Consider the following 25,723-nt stretch of genomic DNA (forward strand, 5'->3'; position numbering starts at 1 on the left):
AGTGTTCTTCACAATAAGTGACTTTTAAGCATGTTACAGCGCCCATTATGTGCAGATTCATGGTAATCAAGCATTCATTGAGGATGCAAAGTGTTTGTGATTTGGCTCTTTACAAGCACTTTATTTGTGTTGGAGAAGGCACAGGAGAAGAGCCCTGTATTTCTCTCAGCCTGGGATAAAACTGTGAAAAATCCTGGCTCACATCATTTAGATTAGTCTGTCCCATTCTACGGTCCCCTGAATCAAATATTACAGCCTGACCATTCACTGCTCGGACAGCCAAGGTCAAGAGATGAGCCGCTGAACTTGATGTAGTTTCTCTCAGAGAGAGAAAAACAAAGTGAGAGAGGCGAATTTGATACGTTTAAAATGAATCCACTTTATTACGTCAAATCTACCTTTTCTATTAACAGAACTTGTACATATTTTTGTGAAATTGAAAAAATGTCTTCCTGTTTTTCAGATGCAAATAGCATATAATATGAAAAGTATTAGGAAGGAAATATGCGCTCAGCAAATCTGCCTCGCCCCTCTAACAAGTGTTAGCCGCATGACTAGAATCTATAATAGGCCTCATTTGTGTGATAAATCCTTGCTGGATCTCTGGCATTCGATCATTATTCATTTGTCCATATATTGCAGAAATGTAAGACCACATAGCAAGCCCAAGCGGGAAGAAGGTAACTCATGAATATCATGCAATCAATAGGATTCCTACAATATCCCAGCATCCATTCATAGTGGGTATACAGTAAAGCTTTGTCCACAATCCCCCCCTATAGAGCAAACGAAATAGCTTACAGTACACACAGAATGCTTTCTGATGAGAGAAGCAAAGGAGATGTGGAGGTCAACCCACCAAGCTCTCACATACCAATCTGAAGCTGAGGTACCATAACCTTGAAAGGGAAGAAGAGGTGGGGGAAGACGGAGGGATTGGTTCATCTTGAGGTAATTTTCGACGTCTGCATCTGTCACTGAGCCTGGAACTCTCGTCCGGCTTTTGTCACCTAATCATTCAAGGTAACGTTCAGACTGTCATTTACGTGCCGAATGTGATCTCACATGGCCCCGTTCAGTCATTTCTTCTCTAATTCTCAGATCTGAAGGTAAAGGGTCGAGACAGGGGCAATCATTCCCGTTTCCAGCTCACCTAATTGGAAATATAAAATGAGGGAAATTAACAGCTTGCTCTGAGTAGCAGCGTTGTAAATTTAGCCGTGAACTCCCGAACGCTAATATGGACCTTGGCTCTGAGTCCGGTGTACAAATCCAAAAATGACCTCAGAGAATTACCTTCACCATTTAGGGACTTCTTTAACAAATGATTTCTCTGAAATAATGCACACTTAATCATTTTAAATGACTCGCCGTTTCTTCATAGCTATTGTTACAAAGTTGCAGTAGAAAAATCTAATGACCTGATGTGATGTTTAGCGTTCACTAGCTTAAAGCGTTAACTAACTGAAAGCGGATGGTGTTAACTAGCTAAAAACGTTAAAAGCGTTAAAAGTTCACTAGCTAAAAGCGTTAACTAACTGAAAGCGGATGGTGTTCACTAGCTAAAAGCGTTAACTAACTGAAAGCGGATGGTGTTAACAAGCTAAAAGCGTTAAAAGCGGATGGTGTTCACTAGCTAAAAGCGTTAACTAACTGAAAGCGGATGGTGTTAACTAGCTAAAAGCGTTAACTAACTGAAAGCGGATGGTGTTAACTAGCTAAAAGCGTTAACTAACTGAAAGCGGATGGTGTTCACAAGCTAAAAGCGTTAACTAACTGAAAGCGGATGGTGTTAACTAGCTAAAAGCGTTAAAAGCGGATGGTGTTAACTAGCTAAAAGCGTTACTGAAAGCGGATGGTGTTCACTAGCTAAAAGCGTTAACTAACTGAAAGCGGATGGTGTTAACTAGCTAAAAGCATTAACTAACTGAAAGCGGATGGTGTTCACTAGCTAAAAGCGTTAACTAACTGAAAGCGGATGGTGTTAACAAGCTAAAAGCGTTAAAAGCGGATGGTGTTCACTAGCTAAAAGCGTTAACTAACTAAAAGTGGATGGTGTTCACTAGGATGATGGATGGATGGATGGATTTATTTTATGAAGTGAAAGGCATCTAATTCTTAACTTTATTCTTAACTCTTTAACTACTTTAAATAAAAGCTCCTCCAACACCGGTGATCTCAGTCAATACATTTTTTTTTTTTTTACAAAAAGTGTTAATTAACATTATAAATTTAATTAGCATAAAAAGTTAATAAGGGACAAAAACACAGTCTACTTAGCAGTGTTGTGCTTTGACTGCAACACTTTTAAAGCACAAAACTTTTGAAGTTTTGCAGTTTAATCTATTTAAATTTGTAGCAATTGAGCATAACTAAAGGATCCTTACCCTCATCCCTTTAAATTCAAAGATGTATTTGTCCTCCTATCAAGCCCATGTAATGCATGTTATTTCAACAATTAAGTGAATTTTCAAAACACAGTGCCTAATTTAATTCACTCATCTAGTATGTAAACTGTAGATGCCAGATGCTCATTTGGGAGTTTACCAACTGTCTTTTCATTTAGCGTTTTTACAGAGACACACAGTCTAATATAGACTAATTAACACATACTGACAGTAAAACCATGGAGAAGGTATCTGGTCTGTTCCGAACAGAAGACAAAACTATTTAAGCAAGGTAAACAAGCGCTCTCAGGTCAATGCTGCCCATCTGGTTTTGAATAGGCTATAGACTGAAGGACACGTTTTGCATGTAAACCATGTGTCGAATTATTTTTGTAGGCAGGCTGCACAATGCAGAAAGAATGGGAACTGAGGGACAGCATTGATTGCAGAGTTCCTGTGAGACTTAGATAACGATGGCTGAATTTCCTGAGTAAAACAGTACAGGCACATGGCACAATGAAGAAGAGGAGTCTGACTGCAAATAAAAAAAATAAAAAAAATACTTATCATCATCATCATATCAATACATCATCTATGGTTGGTCGATGGACACATATGTAAAGTTGGCCCAAATTATTTACTGAGAAAAAATACCCATTTACTGTAGGAAACATTTATACTAAAACAACTCAATAGGCCACACAGCACAAAATGAGTTACGCAAGGCTTCTTTATACCAAGTCTGATGTCAAAGAAAATGGTTAGGGTTCATTTAGAACAACTGAACAGTAATTGGTGTGCAGCGTCATATTTTTCCCCAAAAAAGTGGCAAAGTGACTCTTTTCCTAATCATCTGAAACACCAAGAGTCCACAAACAAGCTGATTTTTGTTCATGCCGACAACAAAAAAGCTACATGACAAATCAATATAAGAGCTCTGACTAAAATCTGAGCTCTCACACTTAACACACTGTACTGCTCAAAAATTTTCAAAACTAAGACGACATATAGCCCAGCTTGTTTTCTCTCTCTCTCTCTCTCTCTCTCTCTCTCTCTCTCTCTCTCTGTGTGTGTGTGTGTGTGTGTGTGTGTGTGTGTGTGTGTGTGTGTGTGTGTGTGTGTGTGTGTGTGTGTGTGTGTGTGTGTGTGTGTGTGTGTGTGTGTGTGTGTGTGTGTGTGTGTGTGTGTGTGTGTGTGTGTGTGTGTGTGTGTGTGTTGCTCATTTTATAGTTTTAGATGTCTTTTTCATAGCTAGTTAAAACCACATTTTGAATAAACATGGAAAAAGTTCTGGCTGCACAAGACTACATGCCCAGAAACATGCACTCATTCATTCAGAGTTAGCACAAAACATTTGGAAAGTCGGAAAGAGAAGCAAACCGTAACTTCATGGCACCCTTAAGGATTTACAGTTTTCTTGTGTTATTTGTTTTGAAAGCAAATATGAATTAAACTCTTGACTTCTCCAGCAAATAAAGTCTAATCTCCATACCTCACAGCAGGGTTGTTTGGTGCTCCCAGTTGGTTTGTCCCTGGTTGAACAACTGCTCGGCTCATCTGCATAGTCATCCTGAAGGGAACTTCATGCGCTTTTAGCAAAAACCAGCTCCATCAAACTTCTCCCCACCTTCCAAATGAGATCCATCCATTTATGAAACATTCATTAATGTGATTCCAACTAATGAATCTGAGTAAACAATGAATTATGTATTGTTTTCTAATTATTTACTGTTTCCCTAATTACAGAATCACACATTGAGACAAAGCATTAGATTACAAGTGTGTTTTTCTCTTGCTGTTTATGAAGACCCCCCACCACCACACCACCCCACCCCACCCCAACTTCCAATAAAAACAAAACAGAACAAATAACAATGAATCAGACCCTTCGCACCCGAATCACAACCTCAATGAGATCTTTCATTAGGGCTGTAATTTGATGCAATCACACAACCAATGACTGACCTGAAATTTTTCTAAGAAGAGGCAAGAATATTAAGCAAAATATTCTATTTGTTCTCGTTGTATTGGAGAAACAACTGAGATATTGAAGAGATCTCATTTGTAATTTCTTTCCTTTGGGAACTTAAAATGGAAACCAAACAGAATGCTGTCCTTTATAATATTACTTAACAATTTTATATTTTCCAAACATTGAAGGGAACGTAAGGGAACGTTTATTCAGGAACGAAGCAATTGACTGTCTTAATCAGTGAGTCAATGAATCATTCATTCAAACGATTCGTTCATTCATTCACAAAATCGTGTGACTTTGTTGGAACTATGTTCGTACGCGAAAAAAGCAAAAACAGGCAATATTGGGGCTAAAATGTAAGTCACTTAATATTAATTGAACTGTTGTATTAAACTTATATCATATTTGTAATCATGCTGATATTTGGGGAAAAAACGGCACTCTTCATGCGATAGTATTGATTTTCTATATTAAATGATACAGACATAAAGACATACAGAGGTATTTTGCCCCCTTATATGGATATATATTCTAAATGTATTTTACTAGACTAATCTAATGCATTCAATAGACTACATCACCTAGTGTATGTGTGCACTCTCTAGATGTGTTTTTGTAAAGTGAGGGACATACTTAATAATGTCAAACAACAATCATGATATTATCGTAGACGATATATATCGCAAATCCCTATGCGAGATATGAAGTCACGATTATGAGAAACTAACTTACAATTGGGAGATATAAAGTCACAATAACCTTTTTTTGAACAGGTTTCTATACATGCCAGTGTGGGAATGATGGACTGAAATCTGTGTAGCTGCTTTCACTGTTTTTGTCTATGTGTGAGTATCGGTAATCGCATTGATTGGTTGGCGCTTGTGGACATCTCTTAGCATGATGAAGAGTGAGGCGTTACAGCTAGGGAACACTTCTCTAATCACATTTTCATTTTGTTTTACCTAATGGATATTTCTTGCTCCCGCTTTTTTTGGGGCCGACATTACAATGATTTAAGCGTTTCCTCTTGCCTTCAAAGTGTCTGCTTAGCATTTGCTTTCATGACTGGCTTTATTTATCTCCCGGTTTTCAAAAGTAATTTCAAGTCTTAATGAAATGCATTGGGTTGTCTAAATCCCTTTTTAAAGGGGAGTGATGGATGGATTGATGGGCACTTGAAAGAGTGTGGCCATACGGAGGGGTGTCAATAACTCTATTAGCCTGATCACGTTGCACTGGCCAACGCTTGCACGCATATCGTAATAAATCCTTCTCTAATGCATAAAAGCTACCTTAAAGTGCCAATGATTCTCTAAAAGGCATTGCAAAAGGCGTCTCCACCTTGACAAGAGCCATGACGAAATATCCATATGCTCATTTCCATTTCAAAACGATTCCTTGCGCTGGCAAGGACAGAGTGTTAGTCCTCTTAACGGGTATTTTAGATTTATGTTTTGTGCAAAAACACTGGTATTATTATTGTCATCATCGCTACATAAATCATAAGAGAACCACCACTGAACTAAAGGCGTTTTGTACACTAAATCCTATAAAAAAGGCCTTTTAATCCATCAAGCTTGTGAAGTTATTAGCGGTACAACCTGTGATGGAAGGAGGTGAGAGATTTCAGAGGGAGGAATAAACCGTCGGCTTCACAGAACAGATGGAAGGGTCCCGTCTTCACAGCCTCCCACATCTTTCAGCTTCACCTCTACTTTCTGATTCCTGTGCTCCTCCTAATGATTTCAGAAGATTTTCTCAAAGCTGTGATGGACATTAAAGCAGGAAGTGTGTCCGTGGAGGTGGCGGACCCCCCTCGGATAGCCGCTAGATTGATGTCTGGTTGATCTAAGGGACGGCTGAGGTATCCTGCCATGGCTTGTCCTCTGTGAGAAGGGGGAACAGCGTTAGATTTATACCTGAATTCAACCTGGTAAATGATACTGAGACACTATAGTGCCTGATGTTACAGATATATACATATTGCTTTGTGCTACATAAAAAAAGTCATTGTGATGCTATAAGCCTTAGAATGACTGGCAGAGGCAGGCAATATCAATGGTTGTGCAAAGGCAGCAACTGTTCTCCGTAAACTTCCACTTACCAATAACCAAAGTCAACCTGACTTTTTTTACGGCTCTTGGACATATTTATGACTGAAACACAGTCTCATGCCTGGAATGACTCTTACAGACAGATATAAACCCAGGCTGAGAAAAACCTGTGAAATAGGCCATTAGTGCTGATTTTCCATCTTTATATGAGTCGTGTGCTTTCATTTAGCATCTAAGGGTAGGCAAGAAATGCATGTTTCATGCCCTCTTACACTTCCTCCTCTGTCTGCCACCGCATCACCCGTCTGATTCCATTTTCCCTTTCATGTCTTGCCAATTTCACTTTTTTCCTCCACACACCTGTTAACCTGCATCTCTTCAGCAGACGGAAGCTATTTGTGGCGTTATAAGGACAAAAGCATGATTCTGAGATAAGTTAAGAGGACACAAATGATATCTCAATTGTGGTAATATCCTAATTTAGAATAAATGGAGAAATTTGCTTTGAAAAATCCTGCTTCTACAATACAACTCTTCCAAAGTTCTAGTTCTTCTTTTTAGTTCTTAATGTCTCAAACTGTGCTCAGATATTCTCCTACACAGAAAAAAAACCGGAAAATAAACCTTGTAAAAATACAGTAATTTTCCGTTAATAAAATACATAAATACATGTAATTTTACATCAAATCTTGTTTTTCTTTAGCTTTTTAATGTTTAATGAAGGATCATATTTTTACTCAGTATACTCAAATATTTTAAAATCTTTAAAAAAAAAAATGTATGTGTATATATATATATATATACTTAGATAGTCTCTTGAGTCCCACTACAAGTTATACAAGTCATATCTTACTATAGATCAATAACTTTTTTACTTATTTTGTCTCTCCTAAGAAATGTAAGGAGAAAAACTATGAAATACTTAAATACTTAAATATTAATGACAACTCCATTAACTCTCCTGAAAATCTAATTTTCATCTGGGTTGAAATGAGAGCTAAACTCAACATCCAAAACATTAACACTCTTAAAATCCTTTCCTCAGCCTAATTCAGTTCATTTTTATTTCCCAACATTGCATTGACCAGAAGGCACCTTTCCATGAGCATGTATTAAAGATACTGATAATACGATTTTCATTGCAGACATGATTAATTCATCTAAACCTCCTGTTTAACCCTCTCTGAGCTGTGCTGAAGAAATAAAATATATTTCAATTCAACTCTCCTCAGAGTTGGGATGTCGTCCAACATAAGAAAAAAAAAAAAAATCCATATTTCATTTGAGTACTTAAAATGCTGTTGTGCCGACAAGGCTGGATGGAGTCATTAGGCTGAGGCCCCTGGTTCCTTCGTTCTGGAGAGAGAGCAGGACAGCTAGTACACACACCAGGCAGGACACAGGGGATCAAGGGCAGGGAAAGCGTGCAAACACAAGCTCAGGGCTGAGTTATCAGTATTGACTGTGCTTCAGGCAGGACGCCGGAGGATAGAGGGGGCTGTGTGTGTGTGCCAGACGTGTTCGTACAAACCTCTTTATTCTTTCAACACCTGCTGAAGGTCAGTCAGATCCAGTGTTGCCAATCACCTGCTGGGTGTGAGGTTGCAAAACACATCCCACGCCACAGCCTCCTTACCCACTGTTAATTGACGGTTGTCACTTCTTAGAGGATGTCAATCAATGCTAATCAGATTTTCTCTCTAATTTTAATCTGTTTTTTACGGCGGATGCATTAACAATGTCCTTTTGTGTACCTTTGAAACATTGACAAAAGGAATCACGCTGAGGAACCCCGCCATGCCTTCGATTTTTCAGAATACTGTGAACACACACGCTAAATAAAAAAACACACTCATTTGATGAAAGTGACGTACTTGTTCTCTGGGGACTGAATTTTATACTTGTATAGAATATCACTCTACCTTCATATTCACTCTGTCATATTATGATTCTCTTTACATGTTTGATTACATCTGATCTAAAAATATTAATATAGTGGCCCTGAACGTAATATACACTCTTAAAAGGATAGTTCACCCAAAAATGAAAATTCTGTCAATCACTCACCCTCCAAACCCATAACACTTTAGTTCATCTTTGAAGATATTTTTAATGAAACCTGAGAGATTTGTCCATGTCCTTGTCGCTACAAAAAGTGCATATTATAAGAGATCCATATGAATTGAGCGGTTTAATCCAAGTCTTTTGAAGAAACATGATCACTTTATATGATAAACATTATGATAATGTCATGTAAACATTAAATAAACATTTAATCAAATATGATTAAATTTAGGCTTTTATTCCATGCACATACACAGAGAGTAAACCATTACAGAATTTTCATTTTGGGGTGAACTAACTCTTTAAGGCACAGTTCAAATGTATGAGTTTGCATTATATTAATAAATCATTAACTGCAAACAAATGATGCAAGATTATGCTCAGAACAAACTTCACTTTTCTGAGCTATTTTTTTTAACCTAACAATCTTTTCTTTTTTTTAGCATTTTCCTTGAAATTTTTATTTTTTTTCTATCTTTCTTTTAAATAAATGTCATTTGTTTTGACATTTTGTTGTCGAATGCAATGACATGCAAACATTAAATGTGTTGTGAACACTTTTTGGAGCCACTATATGCCCATTAACTGAGAAGTCATATAATAATCTAGTCAATCTGAGCAAGGATGAAATAGGGTGCCATTACCTTAGTCGGCGGAACCGGGTCTGTGTATTTTCTCGCTGTTACCTCAGTGAAACATCACATGCAGTCTCTGAACAAAAAAAAAAAACCATAATTTAAGGTCATTTATGAGTCATAATAAAATGTACTTGCTTTGCAGGGAAATGTGAACATGGTAAATGGCAAATATGTTGTGCAAACAAGCAATCATCTCTTTAACAATATAGGCCTGGTTAATCAATGAGGAAGATCTAGATTTCTGGAAGGGTTCACAGACCTGGTTAATCAGCAGTGAGATCCTGAAGTCATCAGTCAACATGCTGTGTTCCAACTTCTGAGGGCAAATGCTTCATGATGATCATAATGAGACCTCTGGCACCGAACCCTATTAGTCTTGGCTAATCAAAAACTCAGACTATACGGCCTGTCTAATCAACTGTGAGCACATATATTTACTGGCTCACGTACGCATCACTAACTAAATGTGTAAACCAAGGAAACAAAGTTTGACTGGTTAGCATGACCCCGTTGGCTTCTAAATGTTTCTTTCTAACCTGGTTGACATTCAAAATTAGCCATGTATTGTCATATAATAAAAACTTTTACAAGCAACGCACGAATTGTTAATATTTTAGTATAGCTGTGAATGTTAACGGGCACCTTTATAGATTATTTATAGGCTTTCTTGGCGTGAACACACTTTCGCTGACCTCAGGCTAATGATCTAAACATAGAGCAGAGTCTGTGCTGTGGTTAACAGTAGCCAAAGGCTTATTCAGACTGCTACAATGAACACCTACTTGTTAGGTTTTTTCGGATCATTGTGTTTGTTATGGCAGTGTGTAAGTGACTAAACAAAATCCAACAACTTAGGAGGTTTGAAATGTTAGCGTTTACTGGCGCGTGTGTGAACTAGCCAATCACAAACCAACAAGAAAAACATAGACATCCTTCACCTTGTCTTAAGATGTCAGTGTACACTGAATGATTTGAAAACGTATTTGTACACTTAAAAGCCATTGAATGGATTTTCTTAAAAGAAAAGTACACTAAAAACGAAAATTTTGTTCCCTCCGCCATCATCTTTGTATCTGAGAGTCACTTTGAACAATTAACTATTAAAAACTAGCATGTTCTTCATGTTCACATGCTAATGGCCTGTTTGCTGTCAGTGGCTCGTAGAGTAAGAGCGCCACCCAATGGCTCACCACATTACTGCAGCATGAACATGGCTGCATGCTAAACAAGCAAAACGAATCTGAGAATGCTGTTTGCTCATCCATTGCCATCAGTAGCTTTTGAGACAGGTATATATGGATATTTTAAAATGAAGGACTAAAACACCTTCTTTAAGAGTCTTTTAGTTTACTACTGAGAAAATTGACCAGCACAAAATATAGAAAAGACAATAGGACACAGAGCCAAACTGTGAAGTGAGAATGACAAAAAGGTTGTGGAGGAGTGCATCAAGGGTGTACCGTCACCTGCTGACCCAACCTGCTAGAAGATGAAGGCTAGAAACAGAGGTCAAGGCACCTGTATGGATGAGAGACTTAACAGGCAGGCTGGGTCAGAACAGTCGTGGCATGAAATGCGATCAGATGACACATTTTGCTCCTCAAGATTTACCACAATGGGGAGTTATCGGCTCAGAATTTCTCTTTATATCAGCATAACAACTCACCCACTTAATGGCTGTGTCCGAAACCTGAAAAATGGTGCCTTCTCGTGCAGTACAAGTGGAAAGATATCAAGGCATATGTAAATTTAACATTTGCACATCCTTTCTAGTGAACAGTTTTGTAATTATCGACTAAAGCTATTTAAAAAAAATAAAAAAATAATTATGCTATTTAAAATAAAGATAACATAACATCTATCATAGGTGTGTGTGTGTGTGTGTGTGTGTAGGCTATACATATAAATACACACACATACAATTTAATTATTTGTGTAGCCTATATATTAAAACTTTTCAACTTTTTTTTTCAAACAGTTAAAGTTTTTAAATATATAATATGTGTGTGTATATGTATGCATGTAGGCCTACGTTTTTCAACTCATATATTTTCATTTCAGCTTTACTCTAAAACTATTGTTAGTTTTGGTTAACAATAACTAAACCAGTTGGTTTTGACTTCCTTACACTATAGATCAAATCTGCACAATCGTATAAAGCCTGCCAAATCAGATTGTCTCTTGCAATTTTGACAAATCTCTTCCCATGTGTGCTTGCCACATGAGCTCAGACTACTTGGCTGTTGAACATTTATCAATAAACTCTGTGAATTCACTGCAGCAAACGAGATAAAGCCCAGTCCCAGCTGGCAAAAAGGCTACTAAAACTGTTCTCCTGCTGGGCTGGGGGAAGACATGGGCACGACATTGGCACAGGCGGCACACGGACGGACAGCCTCCTGGCCCAGACCGACAGCCGTTAGCGAGATCAAAAGGCATCGGGATGCCTGTATACCCAGACAAGGGACGTGGCTTAACAGATGTGGGTGTTGGTCATTACTATCAGTGATCCGTTTTAATGTGCCCGCTGAGTAAGGGACGGCTGACCAGTGCCATCTGGATAGAGACGCGGAGACACGCTCTCCCTCCCTCTGTTTCAGCTCTGGAGCCACAGAGTCACTGTCTCTCCCCCAGCAACAGGAGGGATGCCCAATTTATGTCCGTCTCGCTCGCTCTCGTCCAATATGACGCCGCTACCTCACTTCTCTCTCTCTCTCGTGAGGCTTCAACGGACCATGAGGAACTAGACAGCAGTGAGAGACTAACCGACGGAGTAAAGGTCACAAAAGAAGGGAAGACAGGAAAGATAAAACCATGGGGAGAGAGAGAGAGAGAGAGAGAGAGACGGGGAGTGGGGTAAGGAGGACGGACAGCACAAACTCATCTAGATGCAAATTCATCCTCCTAAAAAGAGGTCTGAAGAAAAAAAAAGCGGCCAAAGCAGAGGACGAGCAGTCTGCGCCTAATGTACAGAAATAAATGGCATGCGCGTTGCCATGGTAACTATGAACTGACAGAGAGAAAGAGTGGATCCAGGCTAAAACTATCATCTACATGTAAATGATCCTCTTTCTGGCTCCACTGCTCTGCTCTCAATTGATATTGACAGACTTTTTGTTTTTTCTTCCTCTGTAAATAGAAACTGTAGGCCTATATCTTTATGCTCCCTGTCAGGAGATTTCACCACTGAAATTACTGAAAACTTCTCACACACTTTCTAAACGGAAACCGTGATGCATTTTTTTCACGACTTTTTATTGAATACTTTATTGAGTATTATTGAGTAACATTGTAAATGTTTTTACTGTCACTTCTGATTTAATGTGTCCTTACTGAATAAAACTGGAAGAAAAAAAAAGAATTTTTATTTTATTTTATTGAACAAGTAGCCTAGTGTAATATCATGATATGATGTTAACATGCTGTACACGATTCTTCAATGGTATTTCAAAACAATATACACGATTCTTCAATGGTATTTCAAAACAATATAATTGTGCATGTCCAATGACATGTATTATTGAGTCCAAATAATAGGAATACCATGGGACTTTGTTGTTTGTGTCAAAACTGAAAATCGAACCATCGGCACCCTTCACAATTCATTAAACCATTGATCCGAGTCAAGGACACTTTTGTAGTGCAATAATGAGGGTTTGAGGGGTTTAATTGACTTCATCACTAAGAGAAAATGAGCTTGAATTTGTCTACATAACTGCATTGTTAAATATCAATTGTGAGAATATATTATAATCTCAAAACTGAAAAGAACATTAGAAAATGCATTGGGCAAAAACAATTTATATATATATATATATATATATATATATATATATTGGTCATGGACAGATGTGTCGTGCAGATGTGAGACAACGTCCAAATAACAAGAAATTGCATTACAAATATGAGAAAAGCCACAACAGTGAAATCTAAAGTTTCAAATATGAACAGTTTGATATGAACTTTTCATGTGCATAAAAAAAAAGAAAAAAAAAAAAGGCACAAAGTTACCATGGCATATTTGACACTAAATGAACAATAAGATGTTGAGGAGACACAGACAGGAATCGAAAACCTAAGAAAAGTTTTTTTGTTTTTTTAAATGGTTGGTTTTGCTTGTGCTTAAAATGTATACCAGCTTAATGATAAACTAGGGGATGTTTAGTTATTTACTCACCTTCAAATTGTTCTAAAACTGCAAAAAGTTCTTTCATCTGTTGAACGTAACAGAAGATATTTTGAAGAATGCTGATAACCAAACAGTTGATGAGCCTCATTGACTTCCATAGTATAGAAAAAATAATACTATAGTCAATGGAGAACAGAAACTGTTTGGTAACTTACACTCGTCAACATATTTTGTGTTCAGCAGAAGAAAGAACTTTATACAGGTTTAGAACAACTTGAGGATGAGTAAATGATGACAGAATTTTCAATCGCCAGAGACAGAGCATCTAAAAACAAGGTAATAATCATCAATCTTTCTCTCTACATTATGGTCATAGTTTTACTACTGGATTGTGCTGCCATCACTTGGCAGAATAATGCATTGCAATGAGTGGATTTTATTTAGCTTTCTAAAAGAGTGTTCAAAAGAAGTGGGGAAGAAACAAATCTTTAAATAATAATACTAATTGAATTAATAAATATTATAGAATTTTTAAAAGATAATTGAAATAACTGAATTATTAGCAACCGGACTGTAAAAAAAAAAAAGAAAAAAAAGCTTACATTTGGTACAATACATTGTTTTATTAAAAAAAATTGTCATCCCACAATTAATCTTACAGTAATTCCAAAGGATCATAGTTTAGACTGAATCAGTCATGTTTCCCCATATTGACTGTACTCAGTAAAAGAACAGTAGATAAACCACAAGACACTGTAATGTATTCCTCTCAAACAGAACGAAGCACAAGGCACTGTACAAGCCCAGCTTTCCACTTTAAAATTCAGACTCTGGGATCTATTGGTGATTTCCAGGTAATAACCAGAGATGAAAAAGTCTGCGCACATCTATATTACCTAAATGCAGAAATAAAATCCCAGCCCATGGATTATGATCAAATGTATGAAGCTAGTGGTCATTCTCAAACCGACAAGAGCATTACCACAGAAATGGAAGTGGCCCAAAAAAAGGGTAACCTCATCAAAGAGTTATTGAAATCCAGCGATACTTAATTTACAAAAATTAAATGTCAGCAACAACCTGTAATTACCTTCTAGCAGCATCTCTGGAGCAAGCTGGTGTTTCTTTGCCCCCTCGAAATCTTCTAAAAACATCAATTTAATCCAGTAGGGCCAAAAGGACCATTGGCTGACTTTCATTAACTGAATGCCATTATGAATCATTTTAACATGGAGTAAACATGAACCAACATTAGGCTGAGACAACACTACATGTTGAGCTTTTCAATGCACACAGAGATGTTTCAGTAATTAACATTTCCTTATGCGGAACAGAAGAAAAAAACAAAAAAATCTTTAGCTGTGACTAAATCAACCATATAGCTTCTTCCTGAGTTAAAAGGTCTTTTGATGTGTCTTTTTGGAGAGTGATGCGATTTTAACATTATGGAAACACCAGAATAACAAATACATGGAGTCTCTAACTGAACTGTGATGTGTCATTGTGCATTGAAGTCTAAATATTATAACATCACTTTGTTGCTGTGTCATTTTGACACCATGGGTGGCTTTTAAATAAACAGTCTGCATTTTATGTTTCATGATTTAATCATCATTTTCATGAGATAAAGTCAGTGCCTGATATTACAGCTAAGAGGGACGTTTATCAAATCTGTTTCAATATTAAAATTGAGCACATGCATTTTCTTGTTCAATTAAGTTATTCCCTAGGGTACTTTACTTCAACCAATCAGAGACTGTGCTAGTCTGCTCAAGTGGAAATGATATTGTTTATGGCAAATGCAAGTGTATCAGGCCCAGAGGGGGTTGTAGGGGGTTAAACATCAAAAGTGCCTGGAGAGAGGAGATGTCCTCTGCCTGTGTCGTTTACCCAGAACCCCAAAACCTCCACAAACATTCAGGTACAAAAGAGGGAATTTTGCATTAATTCTGTTCAAGTCAAGTTTAGCACGAATGTCAACCCATTCCTGGAGGATAGGCTTGGTTTAAAAAGGGTGAAAAAAAGACAACTCTTTGAACAGAGTCCCCTCTTCTTCGGTCGCAGAGCATTAGCTCAAAGCTCTATGTGTGTGTCACCACCTGACAGAGAGGGAGAGCAGAAAGAGGATCAAATTATGCAAATAATTAGAAGAAGGTATTAGGAACTTTCCACAATTAGGCCACATTTACATTTCTAAAGAGGAAACTAGAGATATGGTAGGTAAACTATTAATATTTATACACTACAATTCAAAGGTTTGGGGTCAGTGAGATTTGTTTTTGTTTTTTGAAATAAATTAATACTTTTATCCAGCAAAAACACATAAAAAATGACAGTAAAGAAGTTTATGTTTGAAAAATATGTGTGTTAAATAAACGCTGTTCTTTGAACTTTCTACTCAAAGAATAATGATTAAATAAATAATAATAAAAAAGTCAGAATTTTTATATAGATAGATAGATAGACAGATAGATAGATAGATGATAGACAGATAGATAGATAGATGATAGACAGACAGACAGATAGATAGATAGATAGATGATAGACAGATAGATAGATAGATGATAGACAGATAGATAGATAGATGATAGACAGATAGATAGATGATAGACAGATAGATAGATGATAGACAGATAGATAGATAGATGATAGACAGACAGACAGACAGACAGACAGATAGATAGATAGATAGATGATAGACAGATAGATAGATAGATGATAGACAGATAGATAGATAGACAGACAGACAGACAGACAGACAGACAGATAGATAGATAGATAGATAGATAGATAGATAGATAGATGATAGACAGATAGATAGATAGATGATAGACAGATAGATAGATAGATGATAGACAGATAGATAGATAGACAGACAGACAGACAGACAGACAGACAGACAGATAGATAGATAGATAGATAGATAGATGATAGACAGATAGATAGATAGATGATAGACAGATAGATAGATAGATAGATAGATAGATAGACAGATAGATAGATAGATGATAGACAGACAGACAGACAGACAGACAGATAGATAGATAGATAGATGATAGACAGATAGATAGATAGATGATAGACAGATAGATAGATAGACAGACAGACAGACAGACAGACAGATAGATAGATAGATAGATAGATAGATAGATAGATAGATGATAGACAGATAGATAGATAGATGATAGACAGATAGATAGATAGATGATAGACAGATAGATAGATAGACAGACAGACAGACAGACAGACAGACAGACAGATAGATAGATAGATAGATAGATAGATGATAGACAGATAGATAGATAGATGATAGACAGATAGATAGATAGATAGATAGATAGATAGATAGATAGATAGATAGATAGACAGACAGACAGACAGATAGACAGACAGATAGATAGATAGATAGATAGACAGATGATAGACAGATGATAGACAGATAGATAGATGATAGACAGATAGATAGACAGATAGATAGATGATAGACAGATAGATAGATAGATAGATAGATAGATAGATAGATAGATAGATAGATAGATAGATAGATAGATAGATAGATAGATAGATAGATAGATAGATAGATAGATAGATAGATAGATAGATAGATAGTTTCCACAAAATATTAAACAGCACAACTATTTTCAACATTGATAATAATGATTTTTGAAGAATCATGTGAAACTTAAGACTGGACTAATGATGCTGAAAATTCAGCTTTGCCATCACAGAAATAAAATACATTTAAAAATATTTAAAAATAGAAAACAGTGATTTAAAATAGTAATATTTCCCAATATTACTTGTTTACTGTATTTTTATAGAAAATAAATGCAGCTTTGGTGAGCAAAACTTCTTTCAAACACAATAAAAATCTCAGACTCAAAACTTTTGAGCAGTAGCGTATAATAATGTCATCATTTTGATGTATGTTGAATAGATACTCAATTCATTGTAAGGAAAAACTGAATTGAATGAAGTCATTTGAATTACCAAAAAGTTAATTACTACATGATTTCCCCCCATCAAAACAAAGCAACGTTTTTATGTTTTTTTAATATTTACATTTTATATATTTTATTTTGTTTTGTTTATTGTAAAAACACATTTATATTACATTGTGTATCACATCTATACACCACATTAAATTGTGTATAGACATGCCCCAAACTTAACAGGGTTGCAAATTAAATAAATAAAGCTTGTATTGTATAATTATTTTCCCCTCATGAAGTGGACGAACAACATTTATAAGAATTGAAATTCATATTTTGTACTCCAATCGTGGAAAGTGCCATTCAAAAGATAAAAACATCTCAGTGACAATCACTTCCACAAGACACAAAAAGGAAAAGGCCAGATTGGTCTCACCAGGGTGTTTTCTGTCTGTTTGCTCATAGCTGTCTGTGGTGCTTCTCTCTTTCTCCCCCAGGAAGTTGTTGTAGATTCTCTTTAACTCCTGGTCATAGCCGCTCCACTCGGCTACTATACGCACAGCAGCCTGCAGCTTTGGCTCTTTTGTCTGTGGGTTGTTGCACTAAGACAGACAAATACAAAGCGTCAATTAATGTCAACAAACATGAGAACCCTGCAAACATGAGTTCTAGTTGCTTTTTATGGCAGAAATGTACAATCATTGGGTCACTAAGCATGTATACACACGAATCGGAGTGAAATCTGCGTATGAACGTTTTTACAAACAAATCATGATTAATCAATAACTTTATTTCTAAAATGTATTCTAAATATGCAAGAACAACTAAAACCACTCATCTGTAAAAATCACATACACTTGGTGGCCATTTAAACATGTTACAATTTTAAACATAGATATAGGTTTTAAATACATATATACTCCGAATACTCTGAATTCATCAACATTAGAACGAGGTAACGGACAAATTCATGGGAGGACGCACGTGTTGTGTTCAAATGTGCGTATAAATATGAATAGTGTACGCAATTATTAGTGAATGAGACCCATTGTGTGCAGAAAGCAATGGACCTACCAAATCTATAGTCTTGGCTTTCTTTTTAGATGCTTCATCACACCAGGTCTCACACCAAAGCCACTCCTGAGGAAGTGACTTGATTGGCACCTGGTGGATCATGTTGTTGGGTAGATCCTGAGAGGAGAAAAAAACAATCAATGAAAGGCACACATGATTGCACTGCACACTGATAAAGCCTTTTCTATGTGGGAAGTGACACAGGAGAATAATTTAAGAAAGAACGTCCCACCTGGTCCAGATTGGACAGGCTGTTGGGGTCTTGACTCAGACCCTGGTACTGGCCTCTCAGTCTGTCTCCAGCTGCGATCTTCCTGAACTTTTTCAGATCGACCACATATAGAGCACTGAGCAGCACAAAAAACAAACAAATCAAGTCACATTTATTTATATAGCACAATACAGATTGCTTCAAAGTAATAAACAGGGAACATTATTAAAACGTTAGTTCAGCCTAAAATGAACATTAAGTCATCATAGGAAGACCTCCGATGCAAAAGCCTCTAAAAGCCACCTTTGTCAAAAATGAGATGATAATATTGAGTGAATGCTCTCCGCACAAAGTATACGTTCATCAAATACTTTCACTTCAAACTCACTAAATCCCAGCCTCAGCCCATTCAGAAATGTTGGTACTTGGGTAGAAACCTACACATAGGAGCCTGATACATTTTTTAATATTGAACAAAAACTTTAGACGGACTTAGAGGCTTTTGCATCTGAAGTCTTCATATACTCACCCTGGCTTTGCTCTAATACCGTATGCTCTTATTTCTTTTTCAGACCACAAAAGGAGAATAAAAAATAAATAAAAAACTCATGCATCCATATAATGGCAGTGAATAGTGACCAACATCAAGCTTTTAAAAAAAGATGTAAAAGTATCACAGACTGATCCCATGTGACATATTTTCCAAGTGTTCTAGGGGTATATGATAGGGTTTGGTGAAAAAACAAACTGAAATTGAATGTATTATTTAATGAAAATCCTGATCCTGGTCGTTGGTCTTCTGTGAACGACTGTGTTTATGAGACACTATTAGCGCCGCAGTTCACTCTGACTCGCTCAGAAAAAGCAGATAAGAAAAAGTTGTGAAAAACCAAGATTAAAAATTTTACATGAAATACAATCCATCTGCGTTCTTCTCTGAGGTGAAAATATCTGTTGTGTTCATATCAACAAGAAGTGATGGAGCTCACATCTATCAACTGTCATTCTGACTGTCATCAGACAACCGGAGTTCCCTTCCGGAGATATTCAACTCAGTGATGAAAATGCACAGATACTTTTTAGGGATTTCTAGTATTTCATGTCATGTTTTTATTAATCTTGATTTCTCACAACTTTTGTGCTTTTTCAGAGTGAGTCAGAGTAAACTGTGGCGCTAATAGAGCCACATGAACATGCAGTCGAGCACGGTAGACCAACTGCAAAGCTTAGGATTTTCGTTAAATAATACATTCAATTTCGGTTCGTTTTTTTTACAAACCCTAACATATACCCCCAAAACACTTGGAACATGTGATATATGGACTTTATTTATTTTTTCTCCTTTTGTGGTCAAAAAAAAAAAAAAAAACTCACCCCAGGGTGAGTAAATGATGACTTAATTTTCACTTTTGGGTGAACTATCCCTTTAATGTTGCAAAATTCTTTAATTATGAAACCAATTCCATTTCAGCTGTAAGGCAGCTCTATAGAAGAAAATCCCTGGAGGCACTGGACAGGGCTATCATGACTCTACTGAGCCATTTTAAACTACCAAAATGAGTTAGTTTGATATGTATCATCATTTAAAATAAAGATAGCCTTGCCTGATGTGGTATTTACGTCCTGCCAAGTGACTGGCCCAGTATCCAGACTTCCAGAAACGGTATCCATCCATCTCTCTTCGGCTCTCACAGAAAGGTGTGTAACCGTACGGCGCCCCCTCCAGATCAAAGTCCCGCAGCTCCTTCAGGTCTGTGCGAACTATCTGTAGGACAAAACACAACAACATTCATCAATCCTAGACTGGTCTTTTCATTCACAGATAAATCGACGGAAATGAGCGGCGAATGGAACCAGGACATGATATGGTAAGACTTAAACCTGCATTTTCCACAAGAAACAAAATATTTAAATATTATATTATTTGTGTTGTTATTGTTTAGATTTAAACTCCAACTGTATCTTTCTTTACCCAAAGGTGGCAGCAGTGCATCATCCATTGTGTAATGTGCATGATCCTCTCTCCATTTTGCATAAAAAAACACCCTGGGTTACAACTGCTGTGGACTTCCAGTGCAAAAATAATCTCATAAGGCCAGACTGGTGCTTAGTGCTCACTAGAGACGGGAGGTCATGCCACACAACTGCATTGCTCTGTTTCTGTACCTGATCCGCATCTACAAAGAGAAACTTGTCCACAGCCAGGGGGAAGAGCACATCGAGGAACAGGATCTTATATCCCCAGATGATCCTTTGCTTTTCTGTCTGCTGGTGAAGCCAACGTGGCCATTTATACTGCACCAGCTCGTACTGGAAACCATACTTCTCTGCCATATATGGAATAAACTCCTGCAAGAGACACACACAAGTATGCAATGTATATACCGTTCACAATTTTGTAGTCAGCCAGTTTTTTTAAAAGAAATAAATACTTTTATTCAGCAAGGATGTATTAAATTGATCAAATGTGACAGTAAAGAAAGCCATTTAAATGTTAAAATAGATTTCTATTTTAGATAAATGTTCTTTTAACTTCATTCAAAAAGCACCAACAATCAGCATATTATAATTATTTCTGAAGGATCATGTGACACTGAAAACTGGATTAATGGCTAAAGAAATGACAGAAATAAATTACATTTGATAAAATAATATCTAAATATATATTGTTTGTACTGTATTTGACAAATAAATGCAGACTTATAACCTATATGCCATCATGCTAAATCTTGAATCCAGTACCTTAAAAGTTGGAGACAGGTAGTTTTTGAGGAACCAGAACTTGACGGGTGTCTTGGTGTGTTTGAGCACAGACAGCATCATTATCCTGCAGAGACAGAGAGAGGTCAAAGCTCAACACAGAGTGCCTGCAGTGACAAGCCGCAGAAGAGTTATGCGAGTGACCTTCTAAACTAAGCTGCATTACACAACCAATAACATTGCCGTTAATAAGAAACAGCAAGTCTAGAGATCAGCATTTAAAAAGAGGCCTATTCCCTCAAAAATATATATATATATAAGAAGGAAAATGTCACAAAAAGTCAAGATGTGACCCAAGCTAGGCGGTCACGTAAAGTTATTGCATTTTCTTAATATGTGAAATTAGAAGATGTATGCGATGCGTGTCATTTTTCAGTATCGCATAAGGGTATACACAAGAGGATTTGTCTGTATTACATGTCAAAGCTATAGCAATAAGATACCATTGCATAAGAATGATATTAAAGTCATATATTTGTCATTGCAGAAATGTCAAGATCCATTTGAGAACATGAACAGGGCTCTACGCTAAAAATGTTTTTGTCTATGCAAACAATGGCAGCCCTGATAGATCACTTTATAAACATTTGATAAAACTAAAATATATCGGTAATGCTGAGGTAGTTTAGGAATATTAAAATATATGAATCAACCTTTAATAACTATGACATACATAACTATTTGAATATATTTTCACGAAATATCTGTTAAGCTATTAATTGTTTATAATGTTATTGATTAAAGTTATTTACTGGATATGTCTGGATGCATTAAATAAATGAAAGGCAAAGGCTTTACTCATGAATATTAATAGAGCTGTGACTTTAGCCTAATCTGTAAGTTAGACATTCTCGTGACAAATTCACAAATCCTACATTAGCAAAGAAAACAAGCCTGACAAACAATGGTTGCATGACCCAATTAATATTCAAGCAGAATACCTTAATTTAACATTGGGGTGTACATAAAAATAAATTAAAAAACAATGTAAAAAATGTGTTTTTGCTTCACAAATAGCAAGATGTGCAAGAAAGGACTAAGAAATCTATCTATATGGACACAACCAATTAAAAAAGAGCAAATGGCATTAAAGATGTGAATGGCCCTCTACACACAGTAGCAAACTTTTACAAAAAGAAGGGAGATTTTATTCTGATGACATTATAAATGCAGTATTAAAGGGACAGTTCACCCAAAAATTTAACTCCTGTCATCATTTACTCACCCTCAAGTTGTTCCAAACCTGAATGAAGCCTGAATAGTATGGAAAGAAATACTGTGGAAGTCAATGGGGCCCATCAACTGTTTGGTTACTGACGTTCATCAAAATATTTTCTTTTGTGTTCAGCAGAAGAAAGAAATTCATACAGGTTTGGAACAACTTGAGGGTGAGTTAATTATGACAAAATGTTCATTTTTGGGTGAACTATCCCTTTAAGTGTATGCAAGCCACAAAATCTTACTGAAAAGCAGCTGTTTTACCTGAGGAACCTCTCGTACAAGTGACCAGAGGCCACAGAGAAAATGTTGATGACATCGTCTTTTTCCTGTTTGGGTTCGTCTGGCTTTGAACCACCGGTAAATCCTCTGAAAGAGATAAAGAAAGAACCATTGAATATACAAATATTGTAAGTGAGTGCTAAAGTAGAACTGAACAGGCAACAGAGCTGGTGTTTGTACCTGGTTAGAGACGTCCAGAATCCAGAGTCGTTCTCATGGGTACCATCACTAAGAAGCTCCTCATTCATCATATCAGGCTTTTTCTGCACCTGTGGACATGATATAGGGCAACAAAATCTATGCATTAAATCCCACTGCACTAATGCTGAACACATGTAATTGCAGCACTCTGTGAGCCACTTGCGGTTTAAGACAGTTTAATATGGTTATTCTGGTCAATAAATAAAAGCTACGTTCAGAGATTTTCGGTGGAGACATGGGTGACAGACAGGTTCCTAAAAAAAAAACGAATTACTTAAAAAAATGTAGTTACTAGCTAGCTTGGAATTGCATAATAATGCATGGTTTAAATGCAATGCAATGCAATAACAAAATGATGTTAAGAAAATAATGTAGGAATGACTTCCTTGCTAACAAGAATGAATCAAAACTATGCAAACCACCCACTTAAAGTTGGTGACTCACCTACACTTTTTGAAAAATGTATATATATTTAACCCGAATGCATTAAATGATCATAAAGTGACAGTAAAGACATAATATATGATACTAAATAAAATGTTCCTTGAGCATCAAATCAGCATTTTAGGGGGTTTTTTTCTCTGAAGGATCACATGAAGACTGGAGATATTGCTGCAAAAATTCAGCTTTGCCATCACATGAATAAATTACATTTTGAATGTATATTAAAATATAAAACTGTAACTGTAACCAACCCCAAATGATTGATTCTCAGTTAGACGTTCAGCTAGAAACTTCAGAACTCGATGTGACGACATTCCAAATGCCCCACTAAAAATGGCTAAATTCTTTTTATTCGAAAGCAAAATGCTGTTTTACAACCAGTAATATAAATCAGGGACATTCAAATTATTTCTCAATGTCCCAGGCACTGGCAAGTGAAGTTAATTTTGACATGTAGTAAATATGACTGCCAACTTTTGATGAGAAACCAATAATCCAAACCCTGAGACAAGCACTGCTGCAGAAACAAACACATTTCCAACGGCCCATGCTGTATACTTAAAGCCAAAACGTGTCAGAAATTCAGATATATATAAACACACACTCATCCCAGTCCACATTCTTAATCCACCCACAGCCCCACAGGAAGCAGCAGACCTCACATTGGACACACGCCCACACACCTGCTGACATGTGACAGCTTGTCAGAAATTAGAGTATATAATGGAAAAGTGAAGACACTCTCTCGCTCTCCATCTCTCCAGTTGAGCAGAAATGGAAGGAATATCTCACACGCTCTTGTCTACAGCCGCTCAAGAACATTCATCTCCGCTAATACCCTCAAACTAGAGAGATAGAGACCTTTTATGTGACCTCACTCCGACACCTTATTCAGACATCCATTACTTACTTTCACTTTAATGATCTTGCTCTTGAAGTTGTTGAGGACGACGATTAAATCATCAGCTTCGGCTGGAGAGTCTGTGCCGTCATGACTGCGAGGAGCATTAAAATAATGAACGGACAAATCAAGTGAAGATACAGAAGGACATTAAGACAGACAGATGTCTAACACGCCATAATAGGGTACCTGTAGATTTTGTAGATCTCGTCCGACCTGCCTTTCCGCAGTCTGAGCATCCAGGCTCCGGGGTTTGCTTTCAGCTGGAAATAACCCTGTTAAATATGATACAGAAAGGGACAGTGATATAAAATATCCCCACAGAAAGGGACAGTGACGTCTGAGACCATTTTTGAGCCATTTATTCCCCAGGTGAGTCTGTGACGTCCACTCACCAGGTTGGCCATGACAATGGTGTCGACTATGACAGGTTCGGAGGCTGTACCCAGAGTGAACTGCAGCCCACGAGGTGGCTGACCCGTTGTTACGTCAAAACAATGACCCTCCAGTAATAAATATTCCAACTCGTACTCAGCAGCCACGACACTGTCAACCTGCACAGAAGAGGATATGATGTCATTATTAATGAACACAATAATGAATATTTGCCAATGGTTTAATAAATTGTGTAATATATATACACATAAATAAAATGTATTTGGAAGTGTACAAGAAAACGATATTGGGTGTTTGTTATAATACAATAACTGTGCTTTAAAGAAAACAAATCATTCAAAGTAGTGACGGCCTGATATACATACATACACACACACACACACACACTATAATACACACATATATATATAATCAAACCAAAAAAAAAATTATTCAGACACCAGATCTAATTTTGGAATTTTTTTTTTTTTTTTTACTAGTGGGTCCAGGACACTATAGTTCATTTATGTAAGTGAGGATAGCAAAATAAAGTAAACTGTGACATATTATACTTATTGCAGTCATGGCCTAGTGGTTAGGGAGTTGAACTGGTAATCTAAAGGTTGCTGGTTCGATTCCAGAACCGGTGGGAAATGACTGAGGTGCCCTTGAGCAAGGCACCTAACCCCTAATCGCTCCCCGGGCGCCACACAAAGGCTGCCCGCTGCTCTGGGTGTGTGTATCCACGTTTGCAGTGTGTGTGTGTTAACTACTCACTACTCTGCTCCTAATGTGTGTGCATTAACTTGGATGGGTTAAATGCAGAGGTCAAATTCCAAGTATGGGTTACCATACTTGGCCGTCACGTGTCAGTTTCACTTTCACTTTCACTTAAATATTTCAGACACTATGACCTGACCATGTTTTGTATATATATGTACACATACACACACACACCACCCATAAGTCATCCCATGTGTTTAAGAGAACAAAATCATCACACACAAAATATTTGTAATAAAAAATGCTGCAGTCAGGATTTTTTGGTACATCATAAATGACTTGTTGACTTGTGCCT

At 36.9% G+C, this 25,723-nt stretch overlaps 2 protein-coding genes across 4 annotated transcripts in view; one reads left to right on the top strand and one right to left on the bottom strand.

The window, feature by feature from the left end:
- The window catches only part of LOC309501506 (uncharacterized protein), a 496,325-nt gene that overhangs the window by 223,827 nt on the left and 246,775 nt on the right, over positions 1-25,723 (top strand). The window lies entirely within an intron of this gene.
- The window catches only part of uggt1 (UDP-glucose glycoprotein glucosyltransferase 1), a 34,024-nt gene continuing 20,778 nt past the window's right edge, over positions 12,478-25,723 (bottom strand). For 2 of the 3 annotated variants that reach the window (XM_082173435.1, XM_082173436.1), the window contains exons 29-39: positions 24,666-24,824; positions 24,460-24,545; positions 24,280-24,364; positions 22,707-22,993; positions 21,207-21,291; positions 20,631-20,813; positions 20,069-20,229; positions 18,486-18,600; positions 18,254-18,370; positions 17,616-17,781; positions 12,478-15,346 (exon numbers count right to left, since the gene is read on the bottom strand). In XM_082173435.1, coding sequence (XP_082029561.1) covers positions 15,321-15,346; positions 17,616-17,781; positions 18,254-18,370; positions 18,486-18,600; positions 20,069-20,229; positions 20,631-20,813; positions 21,207-21,291; positions 22,707-22,993; positions 24,280-24,364; positions 24,460-24,545; positions 24,666-24,824 — 1,470 coding nt within the window. In that variant the 3' untranslated portion in view covers positions 12,478-15,320. The remainder of the gene's footprint in view (positions 15,347-17,615; positions 17,782-18,253; positions 18,371-18,485; positions 18,601-20,068; positions 20,230-20,630; positions 20,814-21,206; positions 21,292-22,706; positions 22,994-24,279; positions 24,365-24,459; positions 24,546-24,665; positions 24,825-25,723) is intronic. The other variant, XM_082173437.1, reaches the window with a different exon arrangement.

This window comes from Leuciscus leuciscus, assembly GCF_965113295.1.
Source record: "Leuciscus leuciscus genome assembly, chromosome: 6".
In the NCBI taxonomy this organism is placed as follows: Eukaryota; Metazoa; Chordata; class Actinopteri; order Cypriniformes; family Leuciscidae; genus Leuciscus; species Leuciscus leuciscus.